Source organism: Microtus oregoni, unplaced genomic scaffold (assembly GCF_018167655.1).
Source record: "Microtus oregoni isolate MIOR12 unplaced genomic scaffold, Mior012 000092F_000, whole genome shotgun sequence".
Lineage (NCBI taxonomy): Eukaryota > Metazoa > Chordata > Mammalia > Rodentia > Cricetidae > Microtus > Microtus oregoni.
In genome coordinates, this window is record NW_024544601.1 from 1169856 (window position 1) to 1183088 (window position 13233).

Consider the following 13233-nt stretch of genomic DNA (forward strand, 5'->3'; position numbering starts at 1 on the left):
CTCAGACTCCTGCTTTTCCCATGCCATGTCCATTGGTCACTAAATCCAATCTTTAAGGAGGAAATGTAAGGGTATACAACTCATTGTTAGAGTGCTTGCCTAGCATATATGAGGCCCTGGATTCCAAGGGTCTAAAACACTCAAACAGCTTACTGTCTCGTTAGTAAGTGATGAAGACTTACTTTTTTTTTAATTCATCAGACGAATTGTACGTGGACAGACTACAGATAGTTTGAATGAGCATGATATAAAATTCTGTGAAGACAAAATCTCAGAATGGGGAAAAATAAAGCAGTGCCCAGTACCCAAGTTCTCTGGAAACCCTCCTATGGTATGTATTTTTATTATTTCTTTTAAAGCGCTATTACTGGTAGGTTTAAGAAGCAGGTACAAATATTGTTATAGATACTTTACTATGTGAATTGGCTAGAACTTTTTCTTGAAAAACAAACTTTACATTGATCTGTTGTCAATGTCCTAGAATGAAGTTGGAAAGCAATGATTTTAAATTGCTTTTTGGGCTTAAGAGCCACCACTACCACCACCACCATCTCCTCCTCTTCTTCTGGCTATGAAGATCACAATAATATCAGTTAATGATTTTTCAGAGGTGCACTTAGGGATTCTATCCTGATATGAGTTGTATGGCTCAAATGATCCACCTATAAGGAGCTGTGGATCTCTTTGGTTACCGGGAAGTCTATATGGAATTCTATATGGCTTCAGAACTGTTAAGAAAACAGATGAATTAGCACATTGAGCTGCCTTTATTCATCAGAGGATCCTATCTATCAGGATGACAAAGGTTCCACAGCCAAAATCATACAAACACCAAAGGCAGTCACCTTGTGAAAGAGGAGAGGCAAGGCAAGGGCTAACGGGGAAACAAGGTGAAACTCTTGCTTTCTCCCATAGAGAGTTCTTCTGAACTCCACTCTGGGTGGTCTTCGATATCTCTGCCCCATAAAGCAAGCTTTATAATCTTCATGTTATCTTTCTTTCCGTTGGTAGACATTATAATCTGTTGGTTGCTGTGCTAGCCACTGTTGTAAAATGAAACAAAAGTCAACATTTGTCTCAGGCTTCTGACTAGTGCTCTAACTCTTTTGTATAACTAGTATTATAACTCTCCTGCATTGTATAACATAAAGACAAATCTATCCCATTTTCTCCTGTTGGCATGGGAATATTCTTTTACTATGCCCATCACTCTAAAGCAGCTTAATGTTTTTGAGTATCCTTGTTCATAAATGAAATCAAGCTGACTCAGCAGTGACTTGCCCCTACTATATTCAGCCATTAATAGAAAGCGTACAAAACAAACCTTATTTTTAGTTAGTTTATAGGCTATGGAAGGCACAGTTCCTTGATGACAGCTAGAGTGAGTTCTACTATCTTTGCAGGCAACAGTCACAAAATTACTTCTAGGTTTCTGAGGCTATCAAAGGAAATGCCCAAGTATAGTGCCATTAAATGTAACTCTATGGTATCAACCAGGAAATAGATGGGAGACTTTTAAATATCCATCTTATAAAGATGAGGTAGACCAAAAGAATACTCCATACCTCTGTTACAGATATTCTTCACTTTTGAATAGTGGTGTGAAGAATCTGAGTACTTTTAATTTTTCCAACAATATAATGTCAAAAATATAGTTTATTTCAGCTTATAACTCTCAGGTCACACTCCATCACTGAAGAAGTGAAGGCAAGAACACAAGGCAGGAACTAATTAATGCAGAGGCCATGGAAGGGTACTGCTTACTGGCTTGCTTTTACTGGCTTGCTTCTCCTGGCTTGCTCGGTCTGCTTTCTTACAGAGACCCGGGCCACCAGCCCAAGTGTTACACTGCCTACAATGAGCTGGGCCCTCTCTCATCAATCAGCAATCAAGGAAATGCCCTACAGACTTGGAAATCTGGATGGAAGCATTTTCTCAATTGAGATTCCTCTCCCAAGATAACTCTAGCTTGTGTCAAGTTGACAAGAAAAACAATAACAAAACCAACCAGAATACATGAGGAACATGGCTCTTATTTTCTGCTTCAGATTCCATTCTAGAAAATTAAATTTTAGATATTTCTAATTTTTTGGTACTTCAAATATTAGATTAGGAATCCAACTGGTAGAACTGTTGGGCCTAAATGTTGATTTGGAGCCTAAAAATCTATGAAGCAATTTCCATATTCTAATCAGAGACTTAGATAGAAGCTTTAGAATCTTCATGTGTGTCCCTTCAGCAAAAGTACCGCATAGCTCCTAGAGTTTGCCATAATGCTGAGGAAGACAGCTGAAGTCTTGCACAAAATTTGTCATCTTGAAAAAGATTAATTGGAGACTCAATGGCTGGGAGAAAACAATTGCAACGTTGCATTAAAAAAAATCTCGTGTTGCTGAAGAGTCAGGTTCACTCTGGGACCATCTGTCCTCTGTTGTAGGCTAGTCCAACTTTGGTTGTAACACTGAGAGGAAAGCTCATTCTTGTAGGAAATTCTTCTTTGGAAAGCCTCACACCACAGCTACAGATCATACAACATATAACCCCAACGTCTGTTTTACTGACTTTACACTTTATCTTAACATTTGATAGTTTAATATATTATGTTTTATTTTTTAAAAAAACTGCTCATCAGTAGTAAATACTTAAACAAGCTTACAGAGGTTAGCCTGGCTTGTAAAATGATTTCTTCTTCTTAATATTTAACTAGCTGTCACCACTCCCCTTAACACATCTCATTTTGTATTTGATGCAATTACAGACTTGGAAATGGATAGTGGGTCCCATGTTCCTGTATCTCTGTGAGAGGCTGGTCCGGTTTTGGCGATCACAACAGAAGGTGGTCATCACCAAGGTATTCACTCATGTCGGAATTCTTAGTAGCTAAGTATCGCATGGGCATGTCTCCTCATATTCTCTACATTGATGTTCAAAAAGATCTCTTTGCCATGTTATTTTTATTAAACTGAAAACAGAAACCCTACAGTTTAATTGAATGAATTTAACTTAATGATGAAATGAATTGGCCTTTAAGTGGGGACACTATAACGTATCACTTTTTATGATACCTGCCTCCACACACACATGTATTAGTGAGACAAAAACTTTCAGGTACTAAAAACAGCAAGAAGCATATAAAGGAGGTTGAAAGACCTTTATAGTTCCTTTTTCTATTCTTTATAAGTAATCACAGTGTATTAATGCTGCAGTGTTCAATATATCAAGTGGATTAAGACATAATTTTTGCCTTGCACTTGGTCTCCAGGCTCCAAGTCTGGAGTGCTTTTTCTCTGTTTTCCTATGTTTTGTTTTTCCTTATGAAATAAAGAGAGAGATATACAATTAGATAGACTCTATCAGATAGATAGATGATAGATAGATAGATAGATAGATAGATAGATAGATAGATAGATAGATAGGAAAGTTCCTTGTTACAGTAAATACCCAACAAGATTGTTTTGTCAAATAAAATTTAATTATGATCAATTCATTTCAAAAAGGATTTACAAAAAGCCTATTGTAGGTTATGTTTTGAAAGACACAAAAATTCCTTCTGTCTTCCTTCTAACTTATTTCAGTTGGTACCTATGGAGAGTCATAGTAGAGCTAGTCCTGCTGGCATTGAGAGTTTTGCAATGTAGGAACATGCAACGGCTCTCCTTTTATGTTATGTATATTGTATTATTTTTAAAAGTGTAGCAATTGACAAAGATGCCTGCCACAATTTTTTTCCATTCATAAATAAGAAATGACCAAACCAGACAAATATTTCTCCTTAATGTATTTCTAGGGTAAATTTGTTATCTTGTGAAGAAAATAAACGTTCACTTTCTTCTCATGAAATACAAGAAACAGGGGTTATCTAAAAATATTAATGAGAGTGCTGTCTACTAAAATGTCTTTTGTTAACGTCTCCTTGTGCGTATAATAATAAAACTGCAACATGAAAGAACTGTTTTTACTACACAAAATTACAACATGGTAAACAATTTTCAACATAATTTTCTCTATTCAAAATGATGCTTTCCAATTCTGTATTTCAGAGCAGAGGAAGTTGTTTGCAGCCTTGTTGTATAAGATACTCTTAAATCCCAAGTTTTGAAAATGTTTTACAATGTTTTGGTGGTTCTACGGGTTAAACTCAGGCATCACATATGCTAAGCATGTACTTTGGCACTTGGCTGCAGCCTTAATAGTAACTTTTATTAGTAGCAGTCCCCACATTTCTGAAGTTTCTCATGGACAGAAAAGCTCAGCAATATCAGTGAGCTCGGAAAAGCTGTTTCCATTCTCTAGAACTTTCCCTTCTTTGATGTCCTTTGGGTTGTCTGGACTTGTACCTCTGAAATTCTTCTAGGTATGGTAGGTGTCTTCGAGCAGTACATTACCTTTCCATTTGGTTTTAAGTTTGACTTCATTTTCAGTTAGCTCATAATTGTATATCTTTATAAGCTACAATGTAGTGTTCCCCTGTGCTATACCTGTGTAACCAAGTAAAGCAGCAGCACAGCTTTCAAGTCAAACATACATGATTTCGCTGTTATAAAAATGCCCAGTCTCCCAGAAGTCTTGACATATGCAACCTACCATTCAGCACCAGAACACCACAACCTAGTCATTCTACCTGACTGTAAGTCAGTACCTATGAACTCCCATGCCTCCTGCCACCCTGCTCCCCTTATCCTTTGCCGCCCACCCTCTTACACTCAATTTCTATGCGCTGAACTCTCTCGCATTCATCGTATGAGTGAGGTTATGCTGCATTCGTGCCTGGCTTATTTCACTTACGTCATTCAGGTTCGTGTTGCACATGGCCAGATGCCACCCTTTTAAAGCTTTTAATAGCCATCTACTGTGAAAATGCGGCACATTTTCTTTATCCAGTCATTGTTGCCACAGTTAGGTTGATTCCAGAGCATTGCTGTAGTGCTGAAATAGACCTGCAAGTGACAATATCCTTTTGACAAGAAAGAGGATCTACTTTCTGTTTCCCTTATTCTGTTCTGTTTTAGAGTTAGCTATCTATTTACTAGATTTGGATAATTCAGATAGACCTTAAATGGACTGTTGTGTTTATGGAGAATAAATATAGTGCCTGACTTGGGGAGAGATGGATGGCATTCTCTCTGGGAGGAGAAGTGCAGAAGCAGGGCACGTTAAGGTGTGATTCAGTACAAGAACAGACAGTATGGTTAACTTCATTTGGGAGCTGTTGTAATATATCTAGTTAGTGAAAACTCTACGTTCTGTCTATCTGCCAACGCCCTCTCTCATGACCAGGGAAGACAGAAAGAATGAACTAGAAACTTTTCTTTCTATTTTTTGTGTCTTTTTTAGCATCTGAGAGAGAGAAAAATCACAACAGATGGATAGTTTTCATTTCCTGCTAGAGACTGTGAAACAGAAATGTATGTAAAAGACTTATTAGGAGTGTGTTCTCAGGGGCTATATTCATAATGAAAGTTAAACCAGATGTGGTAGCACGTTCACATGATCCCAGTAATCAGGAAGTTGAAGAAGGAGAGCCTGAACTCAAGGGCAGTTTGGGCTACATCACGAGTTACAAGCTACCCTGGGCTACATACAGAAACCATATCTCAAAACAAACAAGAGAAAAACAGTTAAAACATTTAGAAAGGTAAAATGAGGAAGAGAGAGGAGTTGACCTGGTGCCCACTGTGGTTACAGCTGCAATGTCGGCTGATCCTACAAGGGAGAGCTGGAGCTGTCTCAGACTGAAGAGAGAAAACTAGGACTTTGTGCCCATCCTTCAGTCCACCCTTAGCCAAAGGCTATAATTGAGGACAAATGCCAAATGACAGATATATCTGCTTCTGTGTTGGTATTTTCAAAAGAAGCACAGGTAGGGCATCTTAATTATTTTATCCATGTGAATCCTAAAAGTGCAAATGTTTTGGTGACACGTAATTTTCGGGGTCATGTTTTATTCCATAGGTGGTCACTCACCCTTTCAAAACCATTGAGCTTCAGATGAAGAAGAAAGGATTCAAGATGGAGGTGGGACAGTACATTTTTGTCAAGTGTCCTAAGGTGTCCAAGCTGGAATGGCACCCATTCACCCTGACCTCTGCGCCTGAGGAAGACTTTTTTAGCATTCATATCCGTATTGTGGGAGACTGGACAGAAGGGCTGTTCAATGCTTGTGGCTGTGATAAGCAAGAGTTCCAAGATGCCTGGAAACTACCTAAGTGAGTACAGAACACATGGAAAACGTGCATGAGTTTAGGAGAAATGGTGCTAAATAGTTGTGATTCTCCATCTCACCACCTGATCTTCTGAGTGACAAAGCACATTGGTTCAAAGAATATAGTGTATGTCTGTTTACCATTGCATGTGGTATGTTTATGCATATGTTTAGATATCTTAGGTAAACTAGAAAGCATTGATATCAAGTATTAGTAATAACCTCAACTTTCTTTAAATATGTAAGGGTCAAGGCCAAGTTATGTTAACTTTTTCTGACAAACAAAAATTATATCAGAGATACTCTTAAATTTTAAATGATGTCATTTGTTTGAAAGTATTATTTGTTTTGCATCCTTCTCTCCACTTGTCTCACACAGTACTAGGGACACTGTAGACACTAAAGAAAGGCTTTTCAAGTTATTTCCTGAATAAACAAATGGAAAGTGATCCTATCAACTCAACACTATGTTATTATGTAAAACATTCTTATCTTAATATGTAATGCAATTAGGAATTTCAAATTTGGATTGCCCTGCCAGGCATGGGGCCCATGCCTATAATTCCAGTACTTGGGAAGTGGAAGCAGGGGGATCAGGAGTTCAAGGTTCTCCCTGATAACACAGAAACTTTTGAGGCCAGCCTGGGCTGCTTGAGATTGGTTTTAAAAAAACAAAACAAACAAACAAATGAAGAAGCAAAAAACCCAAGGGGCTTCCTATATGGCTTGATGAGTAATAGAGCTTGCTGTGCAGACCAGATGTCCTGAGTGTCCATTCCCTGTCCTCCTGGATTATATGGTTGAAGAAGAGAAACTCCTGAAAGTTTCTCATGTGTACTTCGGCAAATGTGCACACACACACACACAGACACACACACACACCATCATCATCATCATCATCATAATAATAATAATAATAGCAAAAATCAGATATACTTCTCCATAACAAGAGACAAAAGTGAGCTGGAGAGATGGCTCAGCCATTAAGAGTACTGGCTGTGCTTCCAGAAGACCTGGGTTTGATTCTAAGCACTCAAAACTATTTAACTCCAGTTACAGGGGACTCACGATCACTATCTGTTGAGATAGGGAGCTGCGGGCTGCGTCCCTGGCACCTAGCCGCCCGCATGGCTAGCTTATGCCCCGAAATAATTACATGGAAACTGTATTCTTTTAAACACTGCCTAGCCCATTAGTTTCAGCCTCTTATTGGCTAGCTCTTACATATTGACCTAACCCATTTCTAATAATCTGTGTAGCCCACGAGCTGGCTTACCAGGAATGATCTTAACCTGTGTCTGCCTGGAGACACATGGAGAATCATGGTGACTCCTTGACTCAGCTTCTTTCTCCCAGCATTCTGTTCTGTTTACTCCGCCTACCTAATTTTATGTCCTATTTAAGGGCCAAGGCAGTCTCTTTATTTAGTCAATGAAATTAACACAAAACAGAAGACTCTCCCCCATCATTTCCCTTTTCTGTTTAAACAAAAAAGAAAGGCTTTCACTTTAACATAGTAAGATTACATATAACAAAACAGATATTAAGCAAGAATTACAGTTATAATATTTATATCTATTTTATCTTTTATCATAATTAAGGAAAACTATAACTATAACTAACCATTCTTCAACTCCATCAAAGACTCCAGAAGGATATAATATTACCTAAGCAAACAAGAAATCCAAAGCTCTAGAAATGGCAGAGACATCTCGCTGCCTGTACAGTCACCCAAAGTTCCTCTGTACCATTGGGGCATCCATCTTTAGCCTTCAGGCCCATCGTATCCAGCAGATATTTCCATGAAGCAGGAAATTTCAAAGACAGTTCAGTCACTATCTGCTGTGTCCTGCAGAATGTCTCACAGACTCTTTCATGAGTCATGAACCCCAAAAGACCATCTCACCTTTAGGCAAGTTCAGCAGTCCTCTCTCTGCGGGTTCTTTGTGTCCATTTTATGCAACAGTCCAGGCAAGAGCAGTTTCTTGCCCAAATGGCTATCAAACTCCATAAGGAGCCTCTTCGATGCCCATCTTCTTCTTGAAGTAGATTGGTGCCGCCAGGAGCAGACATGTCTCATTGTCATGAAAAGTCCTAAGTTATTAAAATATTTTAAATGCCATATTCTGCAGCCTTTGAGAGATATGAAGAATGCCTATCTGAAATATATCTCTATATATCTAGAAAATCTAAGTAACATAACTACAAACTTGACTATTATTTATGATTATCCATCAACAACCTATATTTCCTAATTATACATTACATTTTAAAAATGAACTACACAATCACAATACCTAATCAAGATCAGAAATACATATAACAAAATTGACCTTAAAATCCATACCAATGCAAATTATTCATACCTATATCATTTCGCCCTTTAAATGTAAAAGAACATTTATAAACAATATTTTGGGAACATGGCCGCAGTTTTTTTCTCTCCAAACTGCTTCCTGCTGAATGGGGTGCTGTCAATCAGATCATTTAGAGTGTAACCTGTGTGCCAGGTTTATCTCAGTTGGCAGTTCAGTGAAGTAATTTTTTGAGGGTGTTCACAGCAACTTTTCTGGAGGTCGTGGTCTATCATACCATATCAGGATAGAATCAATCCACAGGGTCTGGTCCTCTGTGAAAACAAATGAAGACCCTCTCCAAAGCATCATATCCTTAGACCCAAATTTTGAAATCATAATACCCTTATATCCATTCTGGTTTAGCTTGGCAGCCCATGTAATGAAATGTCTCTCTGTACTTAGCTCCTTCACAGTCAAAAATTTTAAAGAAAACAGAATGTACATAATCCAGACTCTCTGTGAATTTTCCATTTTTATGTGGCTTATTTTTCTTTATTTCTTTTAATCTCTTAACTATCTGTACTCTGTCTCTTTAAAGACTTTACCCTTTTTTTTAAGACATTAACTTTATTCTTTATATTCTTTTTCTTCTCTCTCTCAAGCCTACATACATTCATCCAACAGTGTCTGAATCTGTTTTATTGTGAATCTGTAATTTTTTTTTTTTTACTATCCAGGAGCACTTTGTTTTGCGCCTTTAAATCACTAAGCGCTTAAGAATCTAAGCTGTGACAATTCCTAGGTCAAAAACAGGTACTGCCTGCTGGCCCCGCCCAGTCCAACATGGCGGAGCCGCTCATGCCTCTGAGCCACAGCACACAATGACTTCCTTTTATGTACACAGTGAGTCTAGTTGCCATCAAACAAATCGTAGCACTTTACTCCAAATGCTCCATTCAAAAGCTCTGTCTCCTGCAGGAGCCAGACAGAGATTGCAATGGTGGTACAGCCCAGAAAGCCGGCATTTTTAAAAAGCCAGTTTTTTTTCCTGCTGCTGAGTCAGGAAAATTTCAAAATGGAGGATGTACCATTTTGTGCTAGCTCTGGGGCCACCAGGTAGGAGTGGCACTCAGCACTTTAATTCTGAGACTGAGCGTGCAGCACAGAAATTCTTTTCATCCAAGTTACAGCCAAATCTGACACGCAGAGCACTGCACAGTCTGAAAACACGTCTCTGTATGGCGGCAGGAATCCACCATGCTCTTCTGCCTGCCTAAGCCTGATTCTGCAGTCTGCCCAGGTGCAGGCGGGGAGCGCTGAGCCATGCCACTGTCTCAGAGCACTCTCCTTCCGATCCCAAGCAGGAACACAAACATCCAGTCCCATAAAATCCATTGAAATGCTTTAAAGCCAGAATTCACGCTGGCAGCACAGCCCCAGGAAGCTGCGCTTTAAAATGACGCAGCGTTTTTTCTGCTGGTGATGCCAAATCAAGAAATCTCTCTACAGCACGCCACCAACTAACAGCCAAAAGCTGTGTTAAACTCTGTTTTTTTTCTCTGATTAAAATTAAGCTCTCTCAGGTTTTACGTGGAGTTCATTACCACTCTGGGCGCCACTCTGTTGAAATAGGAGTGGTGGGCTGCATCCCCGGCACCCGGCTGTCCCCGAAATAATTACATGGAAACTGTATTCTTTTAAACACTGCCTGGCCCATTAGTTCCAGCCTCTTATTGGCTAGCTCTTACATATTGACCTAACCCATTTCTAATAATCTGTGTAGCCCACGAGCTGGCTTACCAGGAATGATCTTAACCTGTGTCTGCCTGGAGACACATGGAGAATCATGGTGACTCCTTGACTCAGCTTCTTTCTCCCAGCATTCTGTTCTGTTTACTCCGCCTACCTAATTTTGTGTCCTATTAAAGGGCCAAGGCAGTCTCTTTATTTAACCAATGAAATTAACACAAAACAGAAGACTCTCCCCCATCAACTATCCTTTTTCTAGCCTCTATGAGTACCACATATGCACCTGGTTCACAGACATTCATGCAGGCAAGCATCCATACACAATGAAAATAAATTTAAAGGTAGGTGTGTGTGTGTGTGTGTGTGTGTGTGTGTGTTGGGTGGAGAGAGAAAGAAGAGAAAAAATGGGGAAAAGCTCATGGTAAGCTAGTAAAGGTTTTCAGTTAGATAATCATTTATAGTCTTACTTTCAGCCCCAGTGGTGGCATTAAATGACTTACAGGAAAGCCATTTTATAGAGACTCCCCATACATACACTATCTCAGCAGATTCAGCATAGCACACATGTCCAACAACAGCATGTATTCTACTTCCTGTGCAGATTAAGGAACACCTACAACTATCCCTTTCCCTTTCCGTTCAGGATAGCAGTTGATGGGCCCTTTGGCACAGCCAGTGAAGATGTGTTCAGCTATGAAGTGGTGATGCTAGTGGGAGCGGGGATCGGAGTCACGCCTTTTGCCTCCATTCTCAAGTCTGTCTGGTACAAATATTGCAATAATGCCACAAATCTGAGGCTCAAAAAGGTAAGTTCCTCTTATTCTCTGGAGGGCCTAGATTAGATCCCATGCTGAAATGCAAGGCTTTCAGAGATCAGGGCAAGTGGGGGAAGGTTTGAGTGACTGCAGAGAGGCAGACTTCTCCTCAGAGGATTGTCAGATAAATTCATGTGCTTGCATATAAACAGACCAGTTAGCAAAAGTAACATGCTGTATTTGTTTAGCAGTATTATAAATTCAACAAACTTGAGAAAACATTTTTTCTGTTTTTAATTTTTTCTATTTTTTAATGACTGAGCCATATCTCTAGCCCCATCCTACCTTATATAATATTAGATTATATAATGATACTGACTCTATTTTCAGCTTTTCAATACTGCTGTTTAGCAGAATAAGGTGGGAGTCGTGGAACTTTTTACTTGCCTGTGGATGTCTCTTGGGGATAAATTCCTAGGGGATTGTTCCATGTCAATTACTTGATGAAAGACGTCTTGGTAAATCTCAGATTATTCTAGTAACTGTTAAGATTGGTTCTAGTAGGGACATTGAGGTTAGCTTCATATTTCATTCTTTTATCTTACTTTTTTTCTATGTGACAAAGGTATGAGTAAAACTAATTTTTCCCCCTAGGAACTTGGTCGGGGGGTTGGCAGTCCCAGGCAGGGAAGTCCTATAGTAGCCACTGTGTTGATTTCTTTGGTCATTTTCAGAGCAGATACATAGGAAGCCAGGAACTCTGGGAGAGAAGTAGCATCTGACACAGGGAAGCTAGAGAACCACAAGATGGGGATTAGCTATGTATTAACTAAACCATCAATTTATTGATTTACTTTTAAATATTTATTTTAATTAATGTGTGTGCTCATCTGTGTGTGATATATAGAGGTGCTGCTAGAGGCTAGAAGAGTGCAGATGCCCTTGAGAAACAGTACCAGGCAGTTGTGAGCCACTTGACATGGGTGATGGGAACAGAATTTCATCCCCTGGAAGAGCAGAAAGCACTCTTACTCACTGAACCAACTTGCCAGTAGCTTCCAAATGCTACTTCCTGATCTTTGTGCTGGAAGGACAAAGAAGGTTTGTGTAACAAGTCCACAGTGTGGTAATACACATCTGTAACCCCAGCACTTGAGAGGCAGAAACAGGAGGATGCCGAGTTTGGAACCAGCTCTATATTAAAGAGCCTGTCTTGAAACAATGACAAATACCATCAGATTTCTGAAACCCTGTTTCTAGGCCTTGTGGGCATCATGAAAAGGTTGAGAGCATTAGAAACCCATTCTTTGAAGGTGATAAAGACTACCCCTTATATAATCCGATCTGTGTCCCCTCCTTCTCCAGATCTACTTCTACTGGCTGTGCAGGGACACACATGCCTTTGAGTGGTTTGCAGACCTGCTGCAGCTGCTGGAGACCCAAATGCAGGAAAGGAATAACGCCGACTTCCTCAGCTACAACATCTACCTTACTGGCTGGGATGATGCTCAGGTGAGGACAAGGAGACAGCTCTCAGGCTTTCTTAGCATGCCCAGAGCTTGCTGGCTTCTTTTTACCTATTGGTATGTTCTGTGCACGGCATTTTTCCCCAGGGACAGCTAATGGATTCAAGTGACCCAGCTTGCTCACACTCACTCAGTAGCGCCGTCACAATATTTAAACCATTGAGACTTGATTCCAAACTAAGGGGCCTGTGCTGACATTAGAACACTGTTCCCACCAAGGAGCAGGAATCTCAAAACACAAAATGGAAATGAGAAGAAAAGTCTATCCTTGTCTTGTACATTAATTTATGTTATACATGTTTTATGCTATATTCAATAAATTTATATGCAGTCAGCTCTCCGTCTATCTGAGGTTCTGCTCTGTATATATCATTAACCTAATCAAAATATTTGGGATAAAAGTAATCATACTGAACATATACTGTCTTTTTCTTGTAATTGCTCTCAAGTACAGTATAAGAACTAGTTACATAGGATTTACGTTGTCGCAAGTGTCATGAGTATCTAGATATGATTTAAAGTATGTAAGAGACGTGAACATTTATGGATTTCGGGTCATACAACTAATGCTTTGCAGAGTCTGAATTCTGTTCCAGGCATTTGTTGTTGTTGTTGTTTTGTTTGTTTGTTTTTTTTTTTTTTGAGACAGGGTTTTTTTCTGCCTAACAGTCCTTGCTGTCTTGGAACTCACTTTGTACACCAAA

The 13233-nt window shown here is 39.4% G+C and overlaps 1 protein-coding gene across 3 annotated transcripts in view; it reads left to right on the forward strand.

The window, feature by feature from the left end:
* Positions 1-13233, forward strand: part of LOC121442574 (cytochrome b-245 heavy chain) — a 136638-nt gene that overhangs the window by 117615 nt on the left and 5790 nt on the right. For all 3 annotated transcript variants that reach the window (XM_041644158.1, XM_041644160.1, XM_041644159.1), the window contains 5 exons: positions 202-331; positions 2759-2851; positions 5953-6206; positions 10892-11054; positions 12369-12515. In XM_041644158.1, coding sequence (XP_041500092.1) covers positions 202-331; positions 2759-2851; positions 5953-6206; positions 10892-11054; positions 12369-12515 — 787 coding nt within the window. The remainder of the gene's footprint in view (positions 1-201; positions 332-2758; positions 2852-5952; positions 6207-10891; positions 11055-12368; positions 12516-13233) is intronic.